General features: G+C 37.5%; 1 protein-coding gene and 1 long non-coding RNA gene across 3 annotated transcripts in view; one reads left to right on the forward strand and one right to left on the reverse strand.

Annotated features, from left to right (window-relative positions):
• Nucleotides 1–1,834: 1,834 nt before the first annotated feature.
• LOC147314596 (uncharacterized) overlaps nt 1,835–27,971 on the reverse strand; it is a 51,556-nt gene continuing 25,419 nt past the window's right edge. Inside the window, exons 9-14 of one of the 2 annotated variants that reach the window (XM_086261645.1) lie at nt 7,847–7,923; nt 7,122–7,201; nt 5,397–5,556; nt 4,373–4,535; nt 4,196–4,249; nt 1,835–4,085 (exon numbers count right to left, since the gene is read on the reverse strand). In XM_086261645.1, coding sequence (XP_086117771.1) covers nt 3,832–4,085; nt 4,196–4,249; nt 4,373–4,535; nt 5,397–5,556; nt 7,122–7,201; nt 7,847–7,923 — 788 coding nt within the window. In that variant the 3' untranslated portion in view covers nt 1,835–3,831. Of the gene's footprint in view, nt 4,086–4,195; nt 4,250–4,372; nt 4,536–5,396; nt 5,557–7,121; nt 7,349–7,846; nt 7,924–27,971 lie in introns of both variants that reach the window. The other variant, XM_086261644.1, reaches the window with a different exon arrangement.
• LOC147314597 (uncharacterized) lies at nt 14,249–21,511 on the forward strand. The gene is made up of 5 exons (XR_015124688.1): nt 14,249–14,538; nt 16,141–16,172; nt 17,147–17,178; nt 18,287–18,313; nt 20,901–21,511. It is a non-coding gene; the product is annotated as an uncharacterized LOC147314597 (long non-coding RNA).

Consider the following 27,971-nt stretch of genomic DNA (forward strand, 5'->3'; position numbering starts at 1 on the left):
TTGTATAAAATCCATCTCATGTAAATACTGTAACATTTTCCATTGGAAAATCTGGGACTAACTGGAATGTAACAAAATGAGCATCAGTGCCAAAATTAAATATAAAAGGCGCCAGGGTAGAGTCATACCATTGGCTTGGAGCCTTCCTGAATTCTCTTCTACACAGTCACTTACTTGCACCAATAACAATAACCAGAAAAACACCCCCAAACAAACAGAATACAACAAGAGAGAGCAATTTTCATCTTATTCTTTTTAAAAAAAAATTATTTTAGTAATTACTTCATGTCTGTTTGTTCTTGCAAGGCATGCTTTTTTTAAACCCAGCAACAACTATCTTTATATTTTGAATTCTAATTTAAAAACCTTTCCATAAGTGACCCTGAATGCACAAAAATGAAAATATTTAAACCGTTATGCTGTTGTAGCTACTGCACATTTTGTACATCTACTGAGGACTGTTGGCTTCCTCCGACAGTTAAAACATGTGCATGTTAGGTAATTGGTGATGCACATTTTGTACCTCGAGTCTTAATTATTATTGATAATTAATACTGATAACAGTAAAGTTTAGTGATGAGGATTTTTTTTTATGCTATATTAGTGAATAATTATTGAATAAGCGGAAGAACATGAGTGGATGGCTGTTTGTTTTTGTCAAGGTCCTGGGTCGGTGACCCAGTGTTTAATATTTTGAATTATTATATCTTTGAGTTCATTTATTATTTCTAGTCTCTCAGTTTGTTCCTGTGTTATGTGTTCCTGTTTATCCTGTTATCCTGTTTATCTTTGCCAACCTGTGTCCTACGTTAATCCATTTTGTTTTGCTTCCTCCCTGTCTCGTCAAGTCTATTATGTTCATCTGTGTCTCCCTCCTGTTGTGCATTTCCTTACCTTGTGTGTGTGTGTATATATAGTGTGTGCTTTCCTCTGCGCCTTGTCAGATTGTCCATTTGTCATCCCCGATGCTTCATCTGCGTACCTCTGCTCTTCATCACGTGCGTATCCTCTCTTGTTCATCATCCACTGCTGTACTTCTTGTGTTTCTCTGGGTTTCAGGTTTCTATAATGTGCTTTCTGTTTATCTCATATGCTTATGTTTAGCTGTCCCCAATTTAAGTTTTTGTTAGTTTTTTTTTCTCAATTCCCTTCAACTACACATTCCAAACATTGCCTGTGACAGTTTTCATGTCTTAGGTGAAATGGGAGATGGTCTTATTTGATAATAGATGTATTTGTTCACAAACAAGTATTGTAAAACCTAAAAAAATCCCCTTCTTTGCTCTCTGAAACACTAATGAAGGATTAATCCTCCATTAATGTCATTTGTTGTTAAGAAGTCAACGTAAACAACATGGACAACATGCAACACCTTAAATGAGAGATTTAGGAACAAAGTTTTGATGAAACACGTCCTCCCCATGAACTAAAAAATACAATAAACTTTGACTTGTCAGTATTATAATGACTCTAACTTAAACAATCCACTGAGTCCACTCAAGTACCTGAAACAAGGGGAATACAGCATGTTCTGTCAGACAGCTGTTACCTGGGGACAAGAGGCCAAAGATTTACAAGAGCATTAATACAGTTATAGCGGGTGAGCACATCTCTGTCATTCAGAGAGGCGACAAATCCAGTGTTAGATTTTTAAGCTCACATACTTTGAAATCTATATTTCAGGGGATTTTTGGCACAAGAGTCACAACTTTGAAAAAGTAGCATATTTCTGTATTCATTTCATCTCCAGCTGGATCTATCTTTTGATCCATGAATAATCGCAAGACCAACCTTAAGACCATCAATTCAATAAGATAAAACACAACATGCTGTTATATTTATTTATTCAAAGCTTTATCCTTAAAAGAACAGTACCTCCTACAATTTCACTCAAACATGCAAAATGTAAAATTGTGTGCCTTCAACGTTTCCAGGGTTTCTCTGGGTTAAAGGTGTGTCTTATATATTGTGAAGAAACATACAGTGAAATACATGCCAAACATATTCCAAATAAAAGAAATGTAGCTTAAACCAAGGAGAACAAAAATTTGTAGTTACAAGTAAACAAACACAAGACATTTAAATGTGACCTCTGGGTGGTCTTTTGGGTCCTTAAAGCATATTTCATGATAAATGGCAAGTTGAGTACATCTAGTAGCTTAATCAATAAAAATAAAACAATGCCATTAATAGAACATGTATACATTCAGTTATATGGGTTAATGATGTGCAAACAGTCACCATTTATAATTTAGTTTAGTGCAAGAATCAGAAAATAAAAGCATAAAAATAATAATCCCCAATTTTTAAAAAGATAAACTATATTAGCTAATAGCTGCTTTGAGCACAGAGCTGCATGCTATTCTTGTGTGCTACCTGCTATAATGACTGCTAAGGTGTCAGCTACTGCTGATCACAGACTCGCACAAGCTTTGATATACTGTTTGCTTCTTTAGCTTCATGGGGTGGCTGTAGCTCAGGTGGCAGAGCAGGTCAGCCACTAATCAGAAGGTCGGTGGTTCGATCCCAGACTGCCTCCTGGCTGCATGCCAAATATCCTTGGGCAAGATACTAACCCCATGTTTGCCTACTGGTGGTGGTCAGAGGGACTAGAAAAGCGCTATACAAATACAGGCCATTTAGCTTTTTCTTTTTGTTTCAGACTTTGGCAGTTGGTGATCATATTTCATTATTGCATATATTACAGATTTAGATTTCAACAACACTGTGTACCAATTGGCTGTGTTACACTCAGTAATTACTTTAAGTTGTGTGACTGACTACAATATGAAGTTCAGTAAATATTACACTTTGAAGTACATTGTTCTTACTTAATGTACTCTAATACTGTAATGTTTTCGGAGATGCCTGTTACCAATTGGCTAATCCACCACCTTTTATTGTTTATACCGTTTTAAAAAAACAAACAAACATAAAAATGAAAAATCACCATCGGCCCACCAGGCAAATGCCCGGTATGCCCAATGGCCAGTCCAGCTATGCGGTCAGCTGGTGGCTATCAGGAATCTCCAAAAACATTAGAGCACTTTTGTAAATATGTGATGTCTTGATGAATCGAGCAGATATTTGAAGTTTACACAGCACCATTCTCGCATGAAAATATCTTAAAAGTTTATTTTGTGACCCAGAAAGAGTAATATTTCAAACTCCGCCACTCTGTGTTCCTCCGCCACAGCCTCGTTTGAGTTTTGGACGAAATGGATTCTGGGATATTGCATTTCGACATTTCAAGCTGATTGGAGACCAAAACAGCCAATCAGATTTCGTTGCATCCAAGTCTGTGATTGGCTGGTTTTGTGGCACAAATATAACGGTGTACAGAAAGAGTTGAATGTGCACGGGCAGAAATGTTGAGAGCACAAGCAACACATTGAGAGCAAGCGCAAATGCAAAAACTGAGCGAGAGGGGCTGCTATAATAGCAAACACTGAAATGCATTTTTTGCATGCAGCAATTAAATTTTTTCACTCAAGTTTAGCTTTTCTCCACTCAAAATAAATTTCTCTAATCTAATCTAATCTCTAATTTCTGCTAATCCAAGCAAACAGGTCATATTTTGAGCCTGAATGAGTAAGAAAAGCAATGATGAACTGAAAAGATCTCTTTGGGTTGGTTTTCACCAACTTTGCTGCTGGTATTGCTGGTAAAACGTCAGGTTTAATTTTTTTATGATGATGAGTACCTTTACGGTTGATTGTTTTAGAGGTAACAGACCGTTATGTGACAACGCATCTCTGTAATAGCTGTTGTGAAAAAATGTAAATCAGTGTGTGAGTAAGAAGTAATATGTATCCATCAGTGACTGGTGATCTAAGCTGAACACTTAGAAAAAATGAAGTGGAGTGACTGAAGAACAGTGTCATGGTTGGAATCGGTGAAAACATTAACTTTGTTAAAGAAGTAGGTCTTCCCAGGAATCAGTTTGGGTGAGCTGCAGTGATCATCTGTTTTCAAGATATAAGGGAAAGGCAACGCTTTCACTTTGGCCTTCTTTCCACGGATCTTCAGCACGCTCTTGAACACAATGCTATGCAGAGAGACACTTTCCACTGTCCCGATGCGCACTAAACAGAGACGCACACAAATACATTGCATTACAAACCCCCATAAATTCCTAAACAGCATTTGCTACAATGTTTTGTTTTTTAAATTTACATATAGACTGATGTCCTACTTTTTTTGCAAAGATCAGTTTTGTTCATATTATTCACTGATTGAAGTCTGGATTCTGTAAAAGAACATTATAGACACAGAACAGGTGAAATACATGATCTAAGCTGTGCTATTAAGTTCAAATGACACAAAATTTAGTTCTACTTTGTGAGAGGACTTTTAAGTAGAGATGACAGACCATTATTCATCTTTCTCCGATCCTGTCCTGGTTCATGGATTGATCTCAGCCGCTCAGCACAGCATGACCACAGGGTGGTGTTGAAGTAGAGGTGACCACAGCATCTGAATCCCGTCTTAGCAGAGTATAGCACTTCTCTGTCCTCACTTGAGCAGCAAATGTCCTGGATTTAAAAAGACAATTCGTGGCAACCAGTCTGACGACGTCATATTTTAGTACCTGTTTGGATTGCTTGGAATCTGGGCTGAGCAGCTACTAAAAAAGCACCTGGACCTAATGGAAAATCCTGGAAACTGTGACAAACCATGCCAAGTCAATTAAAGTAGGTACTAATGGTAAAGGGGCTTATGGGTCCAGCTCACTGACACCATGAAACTTCTTGTTTGAAAGCTTTGGTTTATTATGGTCCATGTGTACTAGGAACATCTGCAGACAATGTACTGACTCATCATATACCCAGATGGGAGACATCAAGCGGACTTCAAAGATGTGTAAGAGGAATGACCACTATTAGGTCTCCAGGTATCCATGTCCATCTTTGTAACATATTATAATCAAGGCTTAAACCTGCAACAGCAACCACCCTTTCATCTCTCCCTCTCCTTCCTCACAGCAGCCAAACCTCCTGTGAAAGTATTTTGCACATTTCCTCCCCCAAAGTGTCCTTGGATCATTGTCCACATGTCACAACATAGGAAAGACAGTACATCAGAACAAGACTCAGCGGTGCATTGGCACGCGCCTTCAAGGATGTTAATAGTTACATTTTTAGCTAAGAAGATAGATGGGTTGAGGACTGCATGGGAGCACATTTGCACTGGTTGGAAGCCCCTCTCCATATTTTGCATACCTCCTCCCACAGAGTGTGCTTGGATCATTGCATGTTGTAGGAGAGACAATAAAGTTGAATTCTATTCTATTCCATTCTCTTCTACTCTAAGATCTTATGACCTAATAAGGTGTAAGACATGATTACATAAACAAAGAGTAGATCTTGAGATAGCATCAGTAATATTAACTCTACCTGTTGCTTTTGCAGAAGGGATCCGCAACACTGTGCGTCCTGTCCATGCTCATCTAACAGTGTCAGATTGTACAGTGTTCCTGCACAGCACTTCATCTGTGGGTCTTTAATGTTGTAGGCTTTAATCCCACAGCAGTGAATATTTTCCAATCTGGAATGTCTGGGTGGAAAACAGAGGTAACCGTTATGATTCAATAAGGACAGTGATAAAGATGTATGCCAAAAAGATTCTGAATTAGATGACTCTTGTCTTATGTATTAACTGGATCTCACTCTGGAAGATACCTTCTTAACTTCTTCAACAGAGTGTTGGCAGGAAAAAAAAGATTTTCATCTATACTTAACTCAGATGAAAATACTGAAAATTTATAATGAATTATAATTTTATCTCCAACAATATCGATACCAAAAGTGCTGTCTGTGCCTCCTCCAGTGAACGTGCAACTTCAGACAGCACTGCTAAAGATAGGCAGCTGAACATAAACTGTTGATAATGTTCACATCATGGAACATCAATTTATTTTGTGACATCAGTAATGCTTCCGTTTCATAAACATTAACATGCTATGGAGTTATCATATTAATGTCAGCCATTTAACTCTTAGCAGTTACCCTGCAGCTACATTAGCTGCTTGCTTAGTTATAATTAAGGTAGTGGCTGCTGGCTATGGCTATGTGTAATGCTGCCGCTGTTAGTAAGTAAAAGTAAAATGTACTTATTAAGCAATTTTACAGATGAAAATCAATTTATAATAAAACACAAAAAACAGACATAACAATGTAACAATCTAATGGATAATAGAATAAAACATAAAACCAGAAAATAACATAAAGGTGTTGTCACTTTGACAGCTACTCCAACTGGAAATAAGCTTGATTAGAGCAGCCAAGACTCAACCAGTTCATCTTGTAAAGAGCAAACTATAAAAAGAAAAAAACTGAAATCTTAATGCTATTTGCTGCTGAGTAGGGCGATAATTTAAATAATAACCTCTAAAAAGAAAGCCAAAGAACATAATTATGAAAAGACATGCACACATGAACATAGCCCTTAACAATAAACTTTAACTAAAACAGGGCCAAACCCAGTCAGAGACTACACAGACTGAGACAGAAATTCTCTGGCACAGTAGCTCAGTGCATTTTAAAGTCACCACACTGAAAACAAAGTGGGGATAGGGTTTGTGCACAGCTGGAGCATTTGCGTATCGCAGACACATATACATTCCATGAAAAGTAATTTTCCCATGCCACTCCTTTCTGAGTTTTCCTCCACCCTCTCTCAGAAAACATTAAATTAAGTGGTTCTCTTTAGCACAGCTGTCCTGAGAGACAAAATGCAATCCAGCGATACATACCAACTAATTAAAAAAAAAGAAAGAAGTTTGTTTCACCAGATTTCATCAGCAATACAATACAACTCGAAACAGATTTCTTCTTTCAGCTGATCCCTTTAGAAGTTCCCACACTGGATATTCCTTACCATCCTCTTTTTTTTTTTTTTGCACCAAATCATTGCATGTCCTCTTTAGTACATACATAAATCTTCATGTGAGAGTAATGTCTTTCTCTTGCCTGGCAGTTCCAGATTTAACATTCTTTGTCCAGTATATCCCTCCTATGCACATGCCTAAACAGCCTCACCTCTCTAACTTTGTCTCAAAAATGCTTGACTTGAGCTGTCCCTCAGGATACACACACACACACACACACACACACAATCACCTGTGTCCGTTACAGCAGATCTCAGCATCAGGCTGGTAAATTTCTGTCCCACAGCAGTGTTGTCCCGGGCTGCCATGAAACTGAGAGCAACATATGGTCCCTTTAGTTGGGTCATAAGGAATACCCGTCTCTGAACATTCCTCTCCATCATTTCTGTTCTCGTACAAGGTGTTATTACAACAGAGAACTCCACGTTGTGCTGAGCCAAACGGTGTGTCCCCACAGCACTTGAAGAATCAGAAATAAAACAGTAATGTGTGCAGCAATGCAGAAACATCCTATATATCAGATAGAAAACACCCTGAGTAACCATGTAAAAGGAGCGGGGTGGAGCTCCGAGCTTTCTCATCAAAGTGGTACAAAAACAGCTCTTTTTTTTCACTGGGATCACTGGGTTCGACTGCCGTTAACTCTACATTGTATTGTTCTTTGCAGCAATTGAATCCTGCTCAAATTTACCTTTAATTCTGGACCTGTGCTATCCAGAATGCTTTCTAATCAATTATCTCATTAAAAATCTTGCCAGAATGGACTTATTATATTCTTCCTTTTTCTGTAAGCAAAAGAAAAAGAGCTGAAAGCTGAAAACAGTGCTTATAGCTCATAGCCTTCACTGGAAACAATTAGATTTTTCTAGAGATTAAGTATTTTGACTTGCATTAATAGAAAAAAGTCAGCCAGCTGGGCAGGCCTGGGAAAAGCAAACAATGTATTGAGTGCATTACTTGATTGATCCAAGGCTTCTGCACAGATGAACAGCCATCACAGCAGACTTGGTTTCCCACCTTGGAATTGCTTTGACCTAAGGAGGGGTGTGAGGGTGGAAAGGGTAGATGGGAACATTTGGGGATGAATTATCTATGGAAAAGATGACTCAGAGGATTTGCGGTCTTTTGTTCTGTTTTTAAATTTGTTTTTGCCAAAATAACATAATAAACACATCCATCTTTGCCATTCTTGTGCACTGCATGTAGGAATTCAGTATAAATGAATCTGAAACCAAACCCAGCAAGAAACCACTGTGACTTCCCATCCCTAGTTTACACTATACACCCTTTGGATGGGTACCAGAAATTTTGACTGGGCCTTGTAAGTTAATGTTGGAATGCTACTGCTTCTATTTAAGTGGCTACATGCACATTTATAAATTAAGAAAACAGTATATGCCATATTATTGTTTTTACTGTGGTTTGTGAGGCCCAGTAAAGCCTATAGTAATAAAGACTATAAAACAATCAAATAAATCACATAAATGCTGTTATTTGGATGATTACTGTCACATAGATGACAAGGAAAGAGAAAGACTCTTGGATGAGGAATAATGACTCTCATAAACAGAAAAAGAAAGAGGTGCACTACACAGTAAATTCATTAACTTATCTCGATATTAAAAAAAAAAACACCTGTGCTATCAAGAAGAAAACAAATAAAGCTGAATTTTTCAGCTCTAACTCCCATCTTGACTATTGATCTATAAGATTTTCTGAGATAATGTATTTGGACCATTAAGTGACTTCAGCCTTATTCACTCTGGTGGTAAGAATGTATTTTTTTTTTTTAAAAACAGTTTTTTCAAACATTACATTTGCTACTAAAAAGTTGAGTAAGCACAATTTTTTGACAGAACTAATTTTTAAGTTTTTAAAATGCAAGACCCATTTAGCTTTAGGTCTAAAACAGATTTCAAAGATTTAACTTTGTAAAATGCCTTCTCATCTGGTTTGTAACATTTTTTTTTCTTTTCTCCTGAATGCAACTTTTGTTTTAAATGAAGTGAGGAATGTCTTTCATTCACATGACACCCACTCCATCCTGCCTAACATCTGTTTTCCAGGACATAACTCCAAGTCTCCAGCCTCTTTTCCTCACTCTCTCACTACAGAGCACATATTTCACAGCACTGCCTGAACTCAGGCTGACCTGTTGTCCTGTCTATAACCATGGCCAGCAAGAAGGAGCTAAGAGCGGATCCCTGCTTTTTTTGGCACGAAGCAATAACTGCAGCTCACTGATCATCACCTCTCCTCTTAACCTCTTTTCCACAGCTAGATGATATAGCTCATCAACTTTATCCTTCTGTAGTTGCTATTTAATGGTTGTGGTTTACCTTTGTTCTTGAAAATTAGTGCCTATCCACTTCTTATCCTTTCCTCAGGCCTCCAATCACTCTCTAGGATCATACTGTCAGTCTGTTTAAAAAAACAAAACGCTGCCCTCTACCCTAGACACCTCCATACATCTAAAGGAGTTATGGCTCTGGGATGGTGGCCCAGTGTTCTGTGTTTTGTATTATTGTGTGGATGCTTTAAGCATCCACACTATTGAGTTCCTGTTTCTCTTTATTCTTTATTATTGTGTGGATGCTTTAAGCATCCACACTATTGAGTTCCTGTTTCTCTTTATTCTTTATACTTTATTCTAGTTGCTTCCGTACACTTTTTGGCACTTAACTACTTCCACAATTTTCAGCCGATTTTCACCGTTCAAATTTTAAACTATTCTGCTTCTTCTGCTAATGTGCGCTATGACTTTTGCTATTTTTAACTATTATACTTTTTAAAATATTAAGCTTTTTTCCTTTAATTTGTCCCATTGAAATGAATGGGAAACTTCAGCAATTCTGCTAAAATTTGCTTGTTTTTGAAACTTAACTACTTCCTCATATTTTCACCTAGAACAACCATTCAAATTTTAAAATGTTCACAAATTATTGGGCTATTCAGGTATGATTCAGCTTTTTCAAATCTTTTACTGTTTTACTTTTATGCCTCTTAAAGTTTTGAGTTGCAAAATTGTGATTTTTCACAAAATACATGTGTTGTTATGGTTGCTATGCTCTTGGCTTCCAGTGTGCCACTGAAGGTTTTGCAATTTTCACTTCATGTCCGAACAACTTCCTGCTACTTGCTCAATTTTCACTCAACTTCCACAAATTATACATCAAAACGTAGGTATTTTTGCTGGCTTTCAGAAAATGTCACCATCATTGTTGTGGGATTTATAGAATTTTTGCAAATCTCCTCAGACTAACACAAGGTCAGAAAACTCTCCATATAAAGTGAATGGAGAGCTTGTTCAAAATCACAGCTGGATTTCTGTAATGAGAGGCATATTCGAATCGTCATATCTCCTTAACGAAGCAAAGTTAAGACATGAGGCTTGTCCCCGAATATCTTCAGACACCCCTGACGCTCACAATTCAAGAATTTCTTTCTCACCTATTACCGTTCTGAAATGAGTTGGACTTGTTTGAGGGTAGGAAATTCGTCCTTCGCTCAGATTTCTTCAGATTTCAAACTGTGGAAATGAACCACTTTTTTCTCTCGTCATAACTTTTTGTTGGATTTCCACAGAGACCTGAAAATTTCCATGATTGTTCACCAAAGCCTGCTGTCTCTTACGGTGAAAGAATGATATCGATACTCCAAATAGATTTCGAGTTAGAAAGCGTTGTTTGAGGGCAAGTCAAGGCAGTTTTTGCTTCGCTCTACTCAGTTATGGTGCATTACAAGTCAAATATCTTTAATAATTCATATTTTAATGATAAATTGTAAACACTGGAAGATTCCCCCATCTCTTCTGAACAAAACGGTGTAAGAATGACCGCTCTAGCCCCTACGGTTTGGAAATTATGGTCATTTGTTTGAGGGGAGTCCTCACTATGAGAAATAGGCTGCAATAATCCTGTGCCTCTCTGTGCTGCGTGTGTAAAAAGAGGCACATGTTTTGGCGGGAAAAAGTACACAGGCTCTCTGATTGGTGGATTCAAATTCAGCAGCTCCCAGGCTGACCTAGAAACTTACTTCTCTCTCCCTGTGCATTTTTTTGCTGATTTTTTCATTTAACAAGTATATTTGAGGGACCCTCAGCATGTTCAGCATTTTTTCAGCTGTCCATTTTGCTTTTCCAATTTTTCTGTTTAACTTATTACTATTGTGCTAAATAATACTATTTCTGCTATTTTATAAGATTTGTGCCTAATATAGTATTTCTGCTAAATTACAATATTTCTGCTTTTTATACTATTTGTGCTAAAACATAGTATTTCTACTAAATGTAGTATTTATGCTTAATCATACTATTTCTGCTTTTTATGGGATTTGTGCCTAATATAGTATTTCTGCTTTTTATAGTACTTTTGCTCAAACATAGTATTTCTACTAAATGTAGTGTTTATGCTTAATCATCCTATTTCTGCTTTTTATAGGATTTGTGCTTAATATAGTATTTCTGCTAAATTATAGTATTTCTGCTTTTTATAGTATTTGTGCTAAAACATAGTATTTCTACTAAATGTAGTATTTATGCTTAATCATAGTATTTCTATATATTTCTGCCAGGTCCCCAGGCAGCCAATCCTCTGTGAGGACTGAGAAATTCAAATTTTCAAATCAAGGCCTGCACGGCTTCCCAGCCAATCATATATGTGTCCTGAGGCATTCAAATTTGCATATTGGGGCCTTCATGGCTTCTAAGCCAGCCAATCATATCTGAGGGCTGAGGAATTCAAATCCACAAATCAAGGCCTGCACGGCTTCCCAGCCAATCATATATGTGGTCTCAGGCATTCATATTTGCATATTGGGGAATTCGTGGCTTCTAAGTCAACAAGTCATCCATGTCATATATCTCTAAAAATTCACATTTTAATGATAAACTGTTAACACTGGAAGATTCCCCCATCTCTTCTGAACAAAACAGTGTAAGAATGACCGCTCTAGCCCCTACGGTTAGGAAATTATGGTCATTTGTTTGAGGGGAGTCCTCACTATGAGAAATAGGCTGCAATAATCCTGTGCCTCTCTGTGCTGCTGCGTGTGTAAAAAGATGCACCTGTTTTGGCGGGAAAACGTAAACAGCCACTCTGATTGGTGGATTTAAATTTGGCAGCTCTCTTCCTCTGTGTGTGTGTGTGTGTGTGTGTGTGTGTGTGTGTGTGTGTGTGTGTGTGTGTGTGTGTGTGTGTGTGTTTGTGTGTGTTTAGTGGGAGAGAGAGGACCCTGCCCTTATTTTGCAGCATGTCATTGTAGGATTTAAATTGAATATAGTTAGACTGGTTGACTGGATTAGAGCCTGTGTTTGTGTGTCCCTCTGTGCATTTGTGTTTCAATAAGTTATTACTATTCTGCTAAATCATAGTATTTCTGGTACTTTTCGGTACTTGTGCTAAATACAGTATTTCTGCTAAATTATAGTATTTCTGCTTTTTATAGGATTTGTGCTTAATATACTAGTTCTGCTTTTTATAGGATTTGTGCTTAATATACTATTTCTGCTTTTTATAGGATTTGTGCTTAATATACTAGTTCTGCTTTTTATAGGATTTCTGCTTAATATACTAGTTCTGCTTTTTATAGGATTTGTGCTTAATATACTATTTCTGCTTTTTATAGGATTTGTGCTTAATATACTAGTTCTGCTTTTTATAGGATTTCTGCTTAATATACTAGTTCTGCTTTTTATAGGATTTGTGCTTAATATACTATTTCTGCTTTTTATAGAATTTATGCTTAATCATACTATTTCTATATATTTCTGCCAGGTCCCCAGGCAGCCAATCCTCTGTGAGGACTCAGACATTCAAGTATACAGATCACAGCCTGCACGGCCTCCCAGCCAGCCAATCATATCTGAGGTCTCCCGTTTCCTCTCTCGTCATATCTCAGCGACAGATGTACAGAGAGCAATGAAAATCGCAGTCAAAGTACACCAAAGTCCGCTGATTCAGCCAGTAGAAGAATTATGCTTCTAGTCCACCTAGTTTTTTAGTTACACAACGTTTTGTAACTCCAAAAAACGGTGTTTTTCGCCTCTCACCGCGATCTAATTCTGACTCCTCATCAGCCTGTTTTTCCAAAGCGGCCGCTCTCTTTCCCAGTGGCGCAGTTGGTAATGACACGGCTCTGCAAGCCAAAGATCGTGGGTTCGATTCCACCTTGGTCAACATGTTTTTTTTTCCCTACAAATTAATACACTGTCACAGACCAGTAATTCATATTCATCATTTATTACAATTCTGCAAACTTTTATGATTTTACCAGCTTTTGATAATATGGACCTCACATTCTTGTTAACACTCCATGGCACAAATACTCTTCCCTTTAGGCTCTGTGTATGTGTGTGTGTGTATCAATATTTCTCCCATTTTAAAGTATTACTCCTCCATAATTGTATTTCTGTTCAATCAAAGTACTTTTACTACATCTTAGTACTTCTGCTCAATAATAGTATTTCTGCTAAATCATAGTATTTTTGCCAAATCATGATTTTTGTGCCAAATCATAACATTTGTGTTATGTTAAAGTATTACTACTAATTGGAGGAATTTCTGTCATGTTACAGTATATGTGCTAAATATAGTATTTCTGCCAAATCATACAATTTCTACTATGTTATATTTTTCTTTCTAAATACAGCATTTCTGCTATATAATTGTATTTCTGCTTTTTATACTATTTGTGCCTAACATAGTATTTCTGCTAAATTATAATATTTCTGCTTTTTATACTGTTTGTGCCTAATATAGTATTTCTGCTTTTTATAGGATTTGTGTTTAACCTTCAGAGGTCCTTAGGGACATTTATTGTCTTTTGCATTTTTAATTTTAATATAGTATTTCTGCTAAATTATAGTATTTCTGCTTTTTATAGGATTTGTGCTAAAACATAGTATTTCTACTAAATGTAGTATTTATGCTTAATCATACTATTTCTATATATTACTATTCTGCTAAATCATACTATTTCTGCTTTTCATAGAATTTGTGCCTAATATAGTATTTCTGCTAAATTACAGTATTTCTGCTTTTTATACTATTTGTGCTAAAACATAGTATTTCTACTAAATGTAGTATTTATGCTTAATCATACTATTTGCATATTGGGGAATTCGTGGCTTCTAAGTCAACAAGTCATCCATGTCATATATCTCTAAAAATTCACATTTTAATGATAAATTGTCAACACTTGAAGATTCCCCCATCTCTTCTGAACAAAACGGTGCAGTGACCGTTCTAGCCCTTACGGTTAGGAAATTATGGTCATTTGTTTTGAGGGGAATCCTTAATGGATAATGTTTATATATATATATATTTGTCTTTAAAACATCTTTGCAGACTGACTGTCCTGGACTGGTTGTTGTTGTTTTTTTTTCAGGTCTGGTGAACTCAGCTCTTTGGTGTTGGTGTTCAGGAGTAGAGCCTTCTAATAATATTTATTCAAGTTATAGATTTAAAGTTCTGCGAGTTTTTTCTGTAGCAAATAAATATTGTATAGAATATTTAAAATCACCTACATTTTTGATGTTTACAATGCCCATTGTGTGTAATACTGGAATTTCCTACTACCCGTGAACGCCTCATCTTTTACCTGACTGCCGGACATCCGCCTTTCCGCACACTTCGCTGAGTCCGCTCTGGGTGAGTGCTGCTGCTCTGCTTCTCCTCTTCTCTCCTAAATGTTTATAGTCTGTTTGTGCGATTTAACGAGTTCTTTTAGTGATTTATAAAGCCAACCGAGGTATAACTCATATTAGAGTAACACAGTGGTTGCTTTTTCTTAGTGAAACTTTGTCATTTTTGTATGTAAAAGGAGTGTTTGATGAGCTAACAACCCGATGCTAATGCCTAGCGCTCCTTTGAGCCCAGTGTGAAATGAAAATTTGACTGTGAACCACGGTTATCGTGTTGTTTTATTAATTACATTTGGTGTGTTTGTCAGTCTGTTACATAAGGTGCAGTTAGTTCTCTTCACAAATCAGTTGGTTAAAACGGCCTCATTCTTTATGCTGTAAAGATTTTAACGAACCGCCATCTTAGATTCAGTGTCAGCTGTCGGCAAGATCAAAGGAGCCATTTTATCGCCTCTGACCGAACACGGGAGAAAAAGAGTCACGTTTGTCCAGGTCTTGTGGATTAATTAAGAGAAAGGAGGGGGGGAGAAACTGAGGATTAAACATAGGCTATGTCCCCACATACACGGGTATTTTTGAAAACTGAGACTTTACGTTTTCGTTTTAAAAAACAATCCCGTCCACACATAAACGCAGAAATGAAGGAAAACTCTGCTATGAACATGCCAAAGCAACAGGTGGCGATATATTCCTAAAGTGTAGAAATGTTGGCCAATCAGAAGTCTAGAAGCCTCGGTGGGAAATAGCAAACAAAGATGGGGCATAAAAGCAGAACAGAGTCATATGTGTGGGGGGGACAGTAACTGTGTGTGTGTATATGTAAGCATTTAAACACTGCAGAGAGAACAATTAACAGTAACCGTATTGTAGAAATGCATTTCATTGAAACAATAACGTGGCGCACAGTGTGACGTCAAAAAAGGTGCTGCGTTTTCTCCGTTTCCCTGTCCACACATAAATGCAAAAACGGAGTTTTCAAAAATATCCTGGCAAGCGTTTAGTTTTTCAGTGACCGAAAACGCCGTTTAAGTGTGGACGAAAGGTGCAAACGGATAGAAAAATCTCCATTTTCAAAAGTACCTGTGTACATGTGGACATAGCCCAAGAATATTAAGAACTCCTAATTTGTAGACTTTAATTTTTAAGAACTGTTTAACAAGGCTTGTTTGTGCCAACCTAAATCTGCAGCACAGTTTAAATTCTCACTTTGTGGAAAATTAATGAAATAAACAACAGCCCACCTTCACATAAATAAAATATGGCAGTATATTATTAGTAGTATGGTACATAGATATTTATTTTAAAACTACAGCATATTTAATGATACTATGTGCAGTTGGTAATATTTTAGGAAGTAGAATTTGAATGCAGACCACCTCAAATATTAAAGCCTTAAAAATATACACCGTGCAGTTTTTCATGTATGAGTGTTTTGCAATCTTAAATGAGATGTAGACCAAAGAAAACAGAGGAGAGTTGTTGTTTGTATTCCAGCTGTAGTAAACAAAGAAGTTTAGTGAATCTTTTTGACAACAGAGAGTGATGCAGTATTGATGCTGATTTGAGTTTTCTGATCCTGTACTTTTGTTCTTTGTCTTTTGTTACACAGAGTGAACTAGAAGCTTGGTTTTGCCTTTGCTGGTAAGTAAACAGTGATTGTAACTGAAGCAATATGAAATTGGGATTGTGTAACATGTTTAGCAATTTATATACAATAGTTTGGCTTTCTGTGATATCTTGCCATTTGCTCATGGGCAAAAACACATTTAGGATTTATAAGCAGTAAAGCCCCCCCCCCCCCCCCCCCCCCTACTAGATCTCTGAGTGTCCCTAAAAATGTCCCTGAAGTTTAATAGGCCATTTATGTCTAATTTTAATTTTAAAGGCTTATCAAAGCATTTCTCTAGTAATTATTGTTTTTATTACACATGTTAAGGCCATTTGAGACTCTGCAATTAAATTTTGCCCTCTTTAGACTAAAGTGAGTTCATTTTGTCTGAGGTACAGTGCTGGGAAAATTCTTTTTTTTCCTTGCAGATTTATTTTGTTCATGCTTTTTTGTCACATGTTTCAAATCATCTAACAGGGATGATATGAATAAATACAAAAAAGCATTTTAAAGTGATGATTTCACGTATGAAGCAGAGAAAACCAAACCAGAGCTATCTGTTCTAATGTGAGAACATGCTGGTCTCTAATACCCAGTTGTGGAAGCCCTGATACGAAGAACTACCATCAAGCATTTATAGTATCAAGTATTATTTGTGATTGTTGCATGCTTTGAAACTGTGATGTTATCATTTGATCAAGTGTGCAATGCGAGCAAATCATTGCTTGTGGTATCTGCTGTGTTATGTAATAGCACCAAAGTATTAGAGCTTTACGTTAATGAGGAATTTCTGTGGCTTATTGCAGATCGATAAAACGACACATCACCTTAATAAAGACAGAAATCTTTAATAAGGTGCAGAAAGAGAAGATCGGGTGTTTATAGTAAAGCTGTTGTAAACAAAGAATTTAACAGATTTTTTTTTTTCACTACAGATTGTGATGCAGTATTGACTCTGATGCTGATTTTAGTTGTCTGATTCTGTATTTTTGTTCTTTTGTTACAGAGTGAAACAGAACTTTGGTTTTGCGTTTGCTGGTAAGTAAGCAGCAATTGTAACTGCAGTAATATGACATTGTCACTGTGTAACATGTTTAGCAACTTACCTAACGTAGTTTGGTTTTTGTGAGATTACCATTTATTGATGGGCAAAATCAAATGGTCAGAATTTATAACTTGTAGCAGCAAAGGCCCCACACATGACCTCTGACTGTCCCTGAAGTTTAACAGGCCATTTGTGTCTGATTTTTATGTTTGAACACAAACAACTGTTTTTATACAGTTGTTTGTGTTCTCCGTTTGTTTGTGGATTTACGTAGCAGAGCACCACAGTTGTTGATTTATATCTTCACTCATATTCTGCTTATGTATTGATAATTTCCCCCAGGGATCAATAAAGTATTCTGATTCTGATTCTGATGTATTAAAGTCAGACCACTATAGAAGTATTTTTGCCTGAGTGAACAGAAGTGGTAGGTTAAACATTTAAGCAATAATAAAAAAACTCAGAGGACCAGAGTTGTGAGTAGGCAATGTTGTGTATGTTAAAGCCTGTGTGTAATTTATATACAATAAGTTTAAATCAGTTTCTTAATAATTTGCTTGATACATTGTGTTTAAAATTTTATATAAAAGGGAAATATTGCAAAATACAAAAAGATTCCTGCCAACAGGTACAATGGAAGGACTTTTTATTATAATTTTTGTAATTGCAAAATGGTGTGCCACTGTTGTTACTATAACATGTCAGAATTTACATGTATTTTAGGATTTACATATTCAGATCAGAACTAAAACCTGGTGAGGTTTTCCGTTGATTGTAACAGTTGTGGTTTTTCCACACTTTATTAAGCACTGACTTGTGATAGAAAATGATGGAGCTAAAAAGCCATAATCTGTACCAACAAATATTGGTGCCTCTTCTTTGCACTTCTGTAGTATGCATGCCTTTATTACACATGTTATCACCATGTGAGACTCTGTAACTGAAGTTTGTCCTCTTCAGACTACAGTGAGTTCATAAAGGCTTGGAGAAATTGAGGATTTTACTAGTTATTTCATGTCACAGTAAATTGGATTGTGTGCGAAGAGGTTCAACAGTCTAAGTCATTAAACAGTGATCTGATGTGTTGTTTCCTTTCTCTAGGATACTGATCTGATCGTCTCAAGTCTGGTAAGTAAAGGTTTTGTCTGCGGTACAGTGCTGAGAAAGGTCTTTCTTCCTTGCAGATTTATTTTGTTTATGCTTTTTTCACGTTTCAAATCATCTAACAAGGATGACCTGGATAAATACAAAAAGCAGTTTTAAAGTGATGATTTCATTTTTGAACCAGAACAACCTGGTCTAATGTAAAAACATGTTGGTCTCTAATACCCAGCTGTGGATGCCCTGATAGCAACAATTACCATCAAGCATTTACAGTAACTGGTAATGACTGGTTTACATCACTGGTTGATTTTGGTCCACTATAATTTCAGAATTGTCATAATTAGATCCAAACAGGACAGGCAAAAAAAGAAAAGAAAAAAGTCTTAATTAAGGCCCAATATAGGGTTTTCAAGTCATACCAAGAATCTTAATTTCATTAAAGTCCAGACTGATTCGTTTACACCAAGTGTTTTGTTTCATTCATTCAATTGGACTTGCTTGTGTGCTTCAGATCCTAAGTGTGATTAAACTTAAGCCCAGGACCTGATGAGTTGATGTAGGTCCTGAAGTAGTAAAGGAACTCTGGGACATCACAGTAACAGCACCATGTTTGACTTTAATGCTGGTGTTTTTCTCTCACTATAGATGATTCAGTTTAGTGCAGTTAGTCAGCACAGCTGTTGGTTATCATCGAGATATTATTAGGCAACTTGTTTTTGCCTGTTCAGCTACAACGTCTGGGAGGGTTTCTGTTTTCTGGGGTCTCCAGATCCTTAGAAATCTCTTTGTAAACCTTTACAGAACTATATGTGTTTGTTTCACATTAGAGCAGCTCACGACTAGCAGTTTAGGGACAATTAAATATTCACATAGGACAGGGGTCTCAAACTCCACTCTTCAAGGGCCGGTGTCCTGAAGCTTTTCCATGCGTCCCTGTTACAAAACACCTGAATAACATTTGTAGGTCATTAGTGAGAGGATAGAATTTCACTGTGTGCTGAAGTGACATCCCCTAAGACTACTCAAATTTAAGTAATTTAAGTGTTTGGAAAAATGTCCTTCTAAAAGTACTTTCATTGCGTCATGTTCATTCACTCATGAGCTGCTATAACATGAATCAAATGGCTGAATTACCACCTCAGCATGCAGTCACGTTCTGTAGAGTTTTGCTAATGACCTACTAATGTTATTCAGGTGTGTTGCAACAGGGACACATAGAAAAGTTTCTGGACACCAGGCCTTAAGGACCAGAGTTTGAGACCACTGGTGGTAGGACATTGTGGATTTCAAAAGCTTCTTCCCTTAAATCACTGCCTAAAAACTGCTTTTTGTAATTTGTCATAATGACTTGCAAAATATAGGTGGGATGAAAACATAAACATAAGACATTTTATAGTGGCCTGATATTTTTATCAAGGCTGTTTTTTGAAAATAATCCTGGCTTAATTTACAAAAGATGAACTGTGTCTGAAAGTCATGTTTGTTTGTTTGTTTAAGAAATGTGGGAATCTCCAGCAAAGATCTTACATGCAACAGCTCAGATACAGCACTCACTTCTGTTCTTTTTTTTATCATGAAATGATCTACAAAGAAATTATCATCATACTAAATTTTGCTAATTAGGCCTTTATATCAGCTATGATACGTTTATTATAGATTTAGTGTAGTGCTTATTGCTGTGTATCAAACATGCCCCAAATGTGACTGAAATATGTAGAAACTGCTGTGTAGAAACTAGCTGTCTCCAAATTTCTCATTTTGCCAAAATTCATACAGAGTGGCCTGAAACTGTCTGCTGTAACCTCAGTGTGTTGGTTTTGTTGGACCATATAATATTTACAGTAAGTTACTGTAGCAGCACGTCTTGGTTTGAGTTTATAGACTTAGTTTATTGTTTTAATAGAACGTAAAAATGTCCTTATAACAGTTCCACCATCATTTGTTAAACATTGTCATTCTGTTCACTCCAATAATTTACTGTAGAAGTCTTTAGTATTTAAAGCCCTACATGTACTGTATTTTTGAGATTATAAGGCATAATGTCAATAAACAAGCCTGTTTTTAAGGCAGATTAAGCCAAACAAACAGTCAGATAAGTCAAACTTTATTCAAGTCATTCATAAACAACTCTCAACACTGTTCAGTTGTAACACATAAAATACAGAACAATACACTCACTTTTTCAGTTCATTCCTCATCCACAAATTCATCAAACTCTTCATGGGTTGATCAGTTTGAAATCTGCTTCTTAAGCATGTCTCTTAGCACGTGCCAGGTCCTTGTACACACACCATAATGTTATGTTGAAGCACCGTACGAATTACTCTACGAGGGTCCTGACTATGGTAGCCATAATGCTCTGACAATACATCAAGCAGCGCAGCTTTGTAGCTTACCGAAGTATTACTAAAATATTTGACAGAATTTTGAGCGCTGTGTACCACAGAAATCCCGTTTGAGGTCAGTAAGCATAACCAGAATCGATACGCTAGGCACATTGTATGTTTTTGAGATAATGACAGGATTTTAGGTGTGCCATATAGTCTGAAGAATATGGTAAATCCAAGCATGTTGGAAATATGACTAATTCCAGGCCTTTTGTGTCTTACAGGTGACCTGCTGCAGAAGATCCTCTCTCTCTCTATCATTATAAGCAATTCTGTCTATCCTATCACTCTCCCAACTCTATCTAATTTGAAAGCCATTCTATCTTGTATCCCTCTCTCTACTGCTCTATCTAATTTGAAAGCCATTCTATCTTGTATCCCTCTCTCTACCGCTCTATCTAATTTGAAAGCCATTCCATCTTGTATCCCTCTATCTCTACTGCTCTATCTAATTTGAGAATCCAAGTTTTCAGAAATCCTTTTCAGAATCCAATCTATCTGTTACAGAATTCTGAGAGATCTCTGCTCTCACTGCTCTTTCTTTCCTGTCTTTAAACTCTCTCACATTCAGTCATTTTGCTGGAAATTACAAGTTGAATATACAGTAGTAGAATTACAGTACAGTAGAACTTTTAGTAGAAACTACTTACACAGCCCTACATTTGTCATTTTAATTTTGCATTAGACTTTAGTTTGGACTGCTAGTTTGGCTTACTTTGATCAATTGTATAAAATATCACCTTTTTATAAGTTTATTTGTAATAAGATAATCTGGTTATTTTGTAATACATACATTCAGATAAATAATAAATTAGATCCAGTCTGTTAGTCTGTTTCATTGGCTATAACATTTGACTGCAAGTTTATAGTACTATTATTTAAGGACAAACCCATTTTGTCACTCAGTGTAAGTATTCAGTTAGTATTGTCATCGAGAAGCGCCTGAGGACTTCCTGTTTCCTGACTGCTGCAGAAAATCCAGCTGGAGAATCCTCATCACCAGTCATCTTATCACCACACCACCAAAGCTCCATATATTTGATTTCAATTTTAGATATCTGAAAGATTTACATAAACTCCCCTAAGAGCTAAGACTTTTAATATAGCCTGTTGATTGTTGAGATTTATTCTGCATATCATTTTACAGAAGTTGTAATTATTTACCAGTCTGGTTAAAAAAATATAAGTAAAATTATACAGTTTCAAAAAGAGCTACAATAAAACAGATCAAATTGTTTCCAGAGAACTTTGAATTTCCTTTATTTTGAGTTTGGAGTAGAAAATCAGCTTTTTATATATAATAGTACATTTCTCAGATTTAACAGTAATTTGAGGAGTTATACGTTTTTCTGTGTTTCAAGGTTCAGTTTTGTTTACATTTGTGTATAACCACATATAAGCTCCAGGTTGTACTTCAGCAAAATGCCAAGAAAAGGTCAAAGGTCGCAGTCCCAGAAGCTTAGATGGCAAAAGCAGAAAGAACAGCTGAATGTTTCTCAGAGCAGTGAGCAGGTAAAGGTGTGTGTTTCAACTTTTCCCAGCACTGAAGTGCAGAGCAGTGTTCAGACAGCCACAGTGTCTTATGCAGATGTGGTAAAGAGAAGTGTTCCCTCAGTGTCTGTCCCAGAGCCTGAAGTTATGCAGCTAATCCAGACTGAACCCCAGCTAACTGTACAAACACAGCATGATGAAGAGACAGCCACAGTGTCTTATGCAGATGTGGTAAAGAGAGGTGTTCCCTCAGTGTCTGTCCCAGAGCCTGAAGTTATGCAGCTAATCCAGACTGAACCACAGCTAACTGTACAAACACAGCATGATGGACACGCTCCAGTACAGTCTCATGTACAGGTTACAAACAGTGAAAGTCGTCCACGAGTGAGTAGCGTCTGTGCTTCCCGAAGCCAGGCCGCTCCTAGGTATGGAAAGTACCGGAATCAGCAATGCATGGCTAACAGTTTGGTTTTCCTGTCATTCTTACACGAGGATGAATTTATTACCAGAGCAGATCTAAACCGTGTGTTGGACAAAGGCCATGCCGTCTATTCAGATGCCAGACTGAGGTTTGTGAACAGTGTGTTTCTAGCCTGCGATGAACTTCCTTCAGTTGTTACCAGCCGCAGACACGAGTATCAAGTCGACATGTCTCAGTTTGCTCATTACGGCACATTTGATGGTACAGATCACTTTCCGAGCCTTGAACAGGGATTACAGTGTTTGGCTTCAGACGTTCGCTATGCTTTGCTAGTCATGGGAGGAACAGTCATCGCTGTTAGCAGGCTGACTTCAGGTGAATATGCATATTTTGACCCTCACCCACGTAAGTCTACTGGTATGCCATTATCGCCAAGTGTAAGTGGTGGAACTGCAGTTATGTTGAAGTTCACACGTCTTAATGACATGATTGACAGGATCAAACGTTTGTACAGAATGTTCAGCATCGCACCAAGCTGCACTTATGAGCTACAGCCCATCGAGTTTCACAGTGAAAACGCTGCTGACCAAAGAGATGCTGATGAAAACAGACAAACAGCTACAACTGTTCCAGCACCAGCTTTAAATGAAGTTGTTCATGAAATAAACTCCCAAACATCTACTGACCAGACACAGAAGACTGTGAGAGACACTTTAACGACTGAAGTGACATCATCCAGAGTGGATTATTCAAATGAGACAGCTGCTACTGAAAACAACCATCTTCCTTCTGAGTATTTAGAAAAAGAAACATCTGCATCCTCTGTGAGAGAAACGCAGGTAACATCAGATTCTGTTCCTCAGAATGATTCAAACACTGCCTACTGTTTAACTAATATAACAGAGGAACCCTCAGATAAACTGCTGAAATATAATAAACAGCAAAGGAGAAAAATAAGGAGAAGATTATTAGCCCAAGAAAAAGTACCACAGAGAAAGGAAAATCAGAAGAAGAAAGAAAGGCAGATGTACACTTTTGATGAAAGTTTTAAGGCAAAGAAAAAAGGTTGTAGTAGAAAGTCTAATGATCCTGATCACAGACAGAAGAAGAGTGTGTACAAAAAATATCTGTATAAACTAAATGCTACATATAGAGAGAAACAGAGAGAACATTTCAGAAGAACCTATAGAGAAAGTGCTAAAATAAGAGAGAAAAAAAGAGAATGTGTCATAAGGATGTATAAAGACGATTCTTTATTCCGAGAAAAGCAGAAGGAACGTATGAGAAAAACATATAAAGAATCTTATAGACAATTTCCTATGTTTAGAGAACAGCAGAAGGAACGTATAAGAAGAAATTACAGAACTTGTGCTGAATTCAGAGAAAAACATAAAGCTTACATGAGGTCATATGTATATAACCTATATAAAAAAAGTGAAGATTTTAAACAGAAAAAACGATCTTATCTGACTAAGCGTTATGGAGAAGAAAAACAATTTCAGCAACAACACAAGGACAATATGAGAGAACGAATGAGAGTAAAATATTGGAACGGTTTTTCTTTCAGACAGATGCATAATATCAGATGTGCAATGAATATAAAACGGAAATATCGCCAGATGCATCGACCGGCTGAGACTTTACAGTGTCATCCAGAGAACACTTTAATGAATGAGGCCATATCTCGTTTCAGATCAAACATTAAGTCAGCACCATCTTATGTTTGTACTGTTTGTCTAAAAGCTTCTTTTCCTAATCAGGTAAAAATCTGCAAAAGAGAAAATTACTCAAAACACCAGACTGTAGCTCATCAGTGTCTAACTGGTAAATTTGTTCATGTGTGTGATGAAGCATGTCATGATCACTGCAGCTTTCCTGTTGAGAGAAAAAAAGAGTATATCTGTCACACATGTCACAGTTCCCTCAAAAGTGGATGCATGCCCAGGCTTGCTGCTGTTAATGGTTTAGAACTGCAGGATATTCCAGCTGAACTTTGTGATCTCAACATTCTGGAGAGACATCTGATTGCCAAATGCATACCATTTGCTAAGATTATTCCTCTTCCAAAGGGGAGACAGAGACTCATACGTGGTAATGTGGTGTGTGTACCATCTGAGGTCCAACAAACAGTTGACAGTTTACCGAGGATCAGAAGCCAATCACAGATCATGAGGATAAAGCTGAAAAGACGACTGTGCTACAAAGGCCATCAGCTGTTCCAGACTGTCACCTGGTCTAAACTCATTCAAGCTCTGCGTAAACTGAAACAAATTCATCCACAGTACACAGATATTGTTATTAGAGATGATGCATTGCTTTGTGATCCAACGTTACCTGATGATGACAGCAGTGATGAAGCCAGCATGGCAAGTGATGATTATAATGAAGCAGATTTAATGGAAATTGACAACTATGAAAAAGATGCCCTTTTGTGCGAAAGTGAGTCTCAAAGTGACCAAGATATTAATATGCAATCCTGTGATGAACAACCAGAGGAACAAAATCCAGATGAACCAGAAAGTGATTTGAACAATGGAGGTTTTGCTCTAGAAAGTTGTCTGCAGCCTGTAGACATTTCAGAAGAGATTCTCTGTTTCACTGATAACACATATTGTGTGGCTCCTGCAGAAAGAAACAATCCTGTTAGCTTCTTCAGAACTCCTCATTTGGAAGCCATGGCATTTCCTGTGCAGTTTCCTACTGGTCAGAATACACTGGATGAAAAGAGACGTCTTAAACTCACACCAAGTGCTTACTTCAAGTCAAGGCTTTTCAACATTGATGCAAGATTTGCTAAAGACACAAATTACCTGTTTTTCTCACAGTTTGTCACTGAAATACACTTGGCTAATTCCAGCATGACAATACAGCTAAGGAAAGGTAAAACTATGACCAAAGATGGACGCAAAATCACATCAGGAATGTTACAAAGTAAGACAGAAGTAGAGAAGCTGGTAAGAAATAAAGATGCAATCAGATTTATGCAGCCACTCAGAGGAACTCCAGCTTACTGGCAGAAAACTACCAGAGATCTATTCAGCATGGTTCGCCAAATAGGAACACCTCAGTTCTTTGTCACTTTCTCTGCTGCTGAGATGAGATGGCCTGAAGTGATTCAAGCAATAAAGAGACAGCAAGGTGAAGAGGTTGATTTTGAAGCCCTGGACTGGTCAGAAAAGTGTGAAATTCTAAGATCAAATCCAGTAACCACCATGCGAATGTTTGATAAACGTGTTGAGGCTTTGTTCAGAGATTTGCTTTTTTCTCCTGCACAGCCCCTTGGTGAGATCATTGATTACTTTTACAGAGTTGAGTTCCAGCACAGAGGTAGTCCACATATACACATGTTGCTGTGGATTCGAGAAAAGGTAGAAGCAGATGTGGATGACGACCAAACTGTCTGTGACTTTGTTGACAGATACATCTCAGCTCAACTCCCTGATCCAGAAAAACAACCTGAACTGCACAAAAAAGTCACTGAGCTACAAAAGCACAGCAAAAACCACACAAAGACATGCTTTAAGAGTGTGAACTCTGGTTGTAGATTTGGGTTTCCCAAACCACCAGCCACAAGAACAATGATTGTGAGACAGGATGAGGATTCAGACACTGAAGCTGCAAAAGCCAAACTCAGACCTTTGTTGAACCTGCTGAAGGAACCTGAAGCTGCTTCCCTCACCATAGAGCAGATTCTGTCACGATGCAACTTAACAATGAATGAGTATGAACAATGCCTCCAAGACATAAACAAGAAAACAGCTCTGATTCTGAAACGTGACCCAAATGAGTGTTGGATCAACAATTACAACCCAGACCTGCTTGAAGCCTGGAACTCTAATTTAGATGTCTCATTCATTTTGAATGCCTATTCATGTATAGAATACCTCTGTAAATATATAACAAAGAAAGAATCTGGCCTCTCTGAATACCTGAAGACAGTTATTGACAACTCTGATAAGAACACCGTCAATGAGTGTGATGAAATGAGAGCTGTGATGCAGGCTTACTCAAAAAAGAGAGAAATCAGCGCACAGGAGTGTGTGACTCGAGTCTGTGGCCTAAAAATGAAAAAATGTTCCCGCAGTGTTGTATTTGTACCAACAGATGATAACCCGGTAAAAATGAGTCGGCCCATGAGCTTCCTGGAAAGCACAACACACGACAGTTGTAATATTTGGATGACAAGTTTGAGTGATAAATACAAATGCAGACCTGAGACCCCAGAATATGAGGAAATGTCACTGGCTGATTTTGCTGCCTTGTGCAGGTTGGTGAGTGGTCCAAATGAAGGAAAAGATGTGCTTCCTCTTCTAAACCAGCTTGGATTTGTACAAAGGCGAAAGAATGATAAACCAGCTATAATCAGATATTACCACTGTTCACAGGAAAAAGATCCTGAGCAATATTATGGTCGACTGTTGAGACTTTACCTTCCACACAGATCAGAGCAGGAACTGAAACCACAAGGGTTCCAAACCTATCAGTCCTTCTACAACTCAGGTTTTGTACGACTTCCATGTTCAGACCACAGTGAGTCTGTGAAAAGGGTTGTGAAAAGAAATAAAGACAAGTATGAGAAGAACTCTGAGGATATTGAGAGTGCACTGGAAGAGTTTGAACAAAATAGGGATGTTGTGATTGATGAATGGTGTAATCTTGCTCCTGAATCTGAAGTTGTGAGGCTGCAATGTGATGAGAATCTTCCTGAGAGACATTCTGATGATGAGAACGAACAGGAGAATGTCCCCGACTACAGTCGTCAGTCTGATGCTGTAACAGAGATCAGAGCCATCAGAGAACAACCTGCAGTCGATCCAGCCGTGGTACGTGTAATGTATCAGAATCTGAACCAGAAGCAGGCCTGCGTGTTCTATGCCATAAGAGACTGGTGTATTCAGCGAGTTTGTGGTTTGAACCCAGATCCATTTTTCTTCTATATCAATGGTGGTGCAGGAACTGGAAAGTCACATCTGATTAAGTGTATTCACTCTGAAGCATCAAAGATCCTGAGCAGACTGCCTGCTAATGCAGAAGAAGCTGACATATCAAATCCAACTGTTTTACTGACTTCATTTACCGGTACAGCAGCTTTTTCTATCAATGGCTCTACATTACATTCTCTACTGAAACTACCCAGGAGTCTGAAACCACCCATTCAAGGACTTGGTAACCAACTGGATGAAGTCAGATCTGAGCTGATGAATGCTGAAATTATTGTTATTGATGAGATTTCAATGGTTTCAAAACCCCTTTTTGCTTATGTGGATGCAAGACTGAAACAAATCAAAGGCACTCAGAGACCTTTTGGTGGAATGTCAGTTTTAGCTGTTGGAGATTTTTACCAGCTGCCACCAGTGCGACAGTCTAAACCTCTCTGTGTTTA

Source organism: Aulonocara sp. 'chitande type north' Nkhata Bay, linkage group LG14 (assembly GCF_057382095.1).
Source record: "Aulonocara sp. 'chitande type north' Nkhata Bay isolate Kocher_YH1m ecotype deep benthic linkage group LG14, A_spYH_male_GT1.1, whole genome shotgun sequence".
NCBI lineage: Eukaryota > Metazoa > Chordata > Actinopteri > Cichliformes > Cichlidae > Aulonocara > Aulonocara sp. 'chitande type north' Nkhata Bay.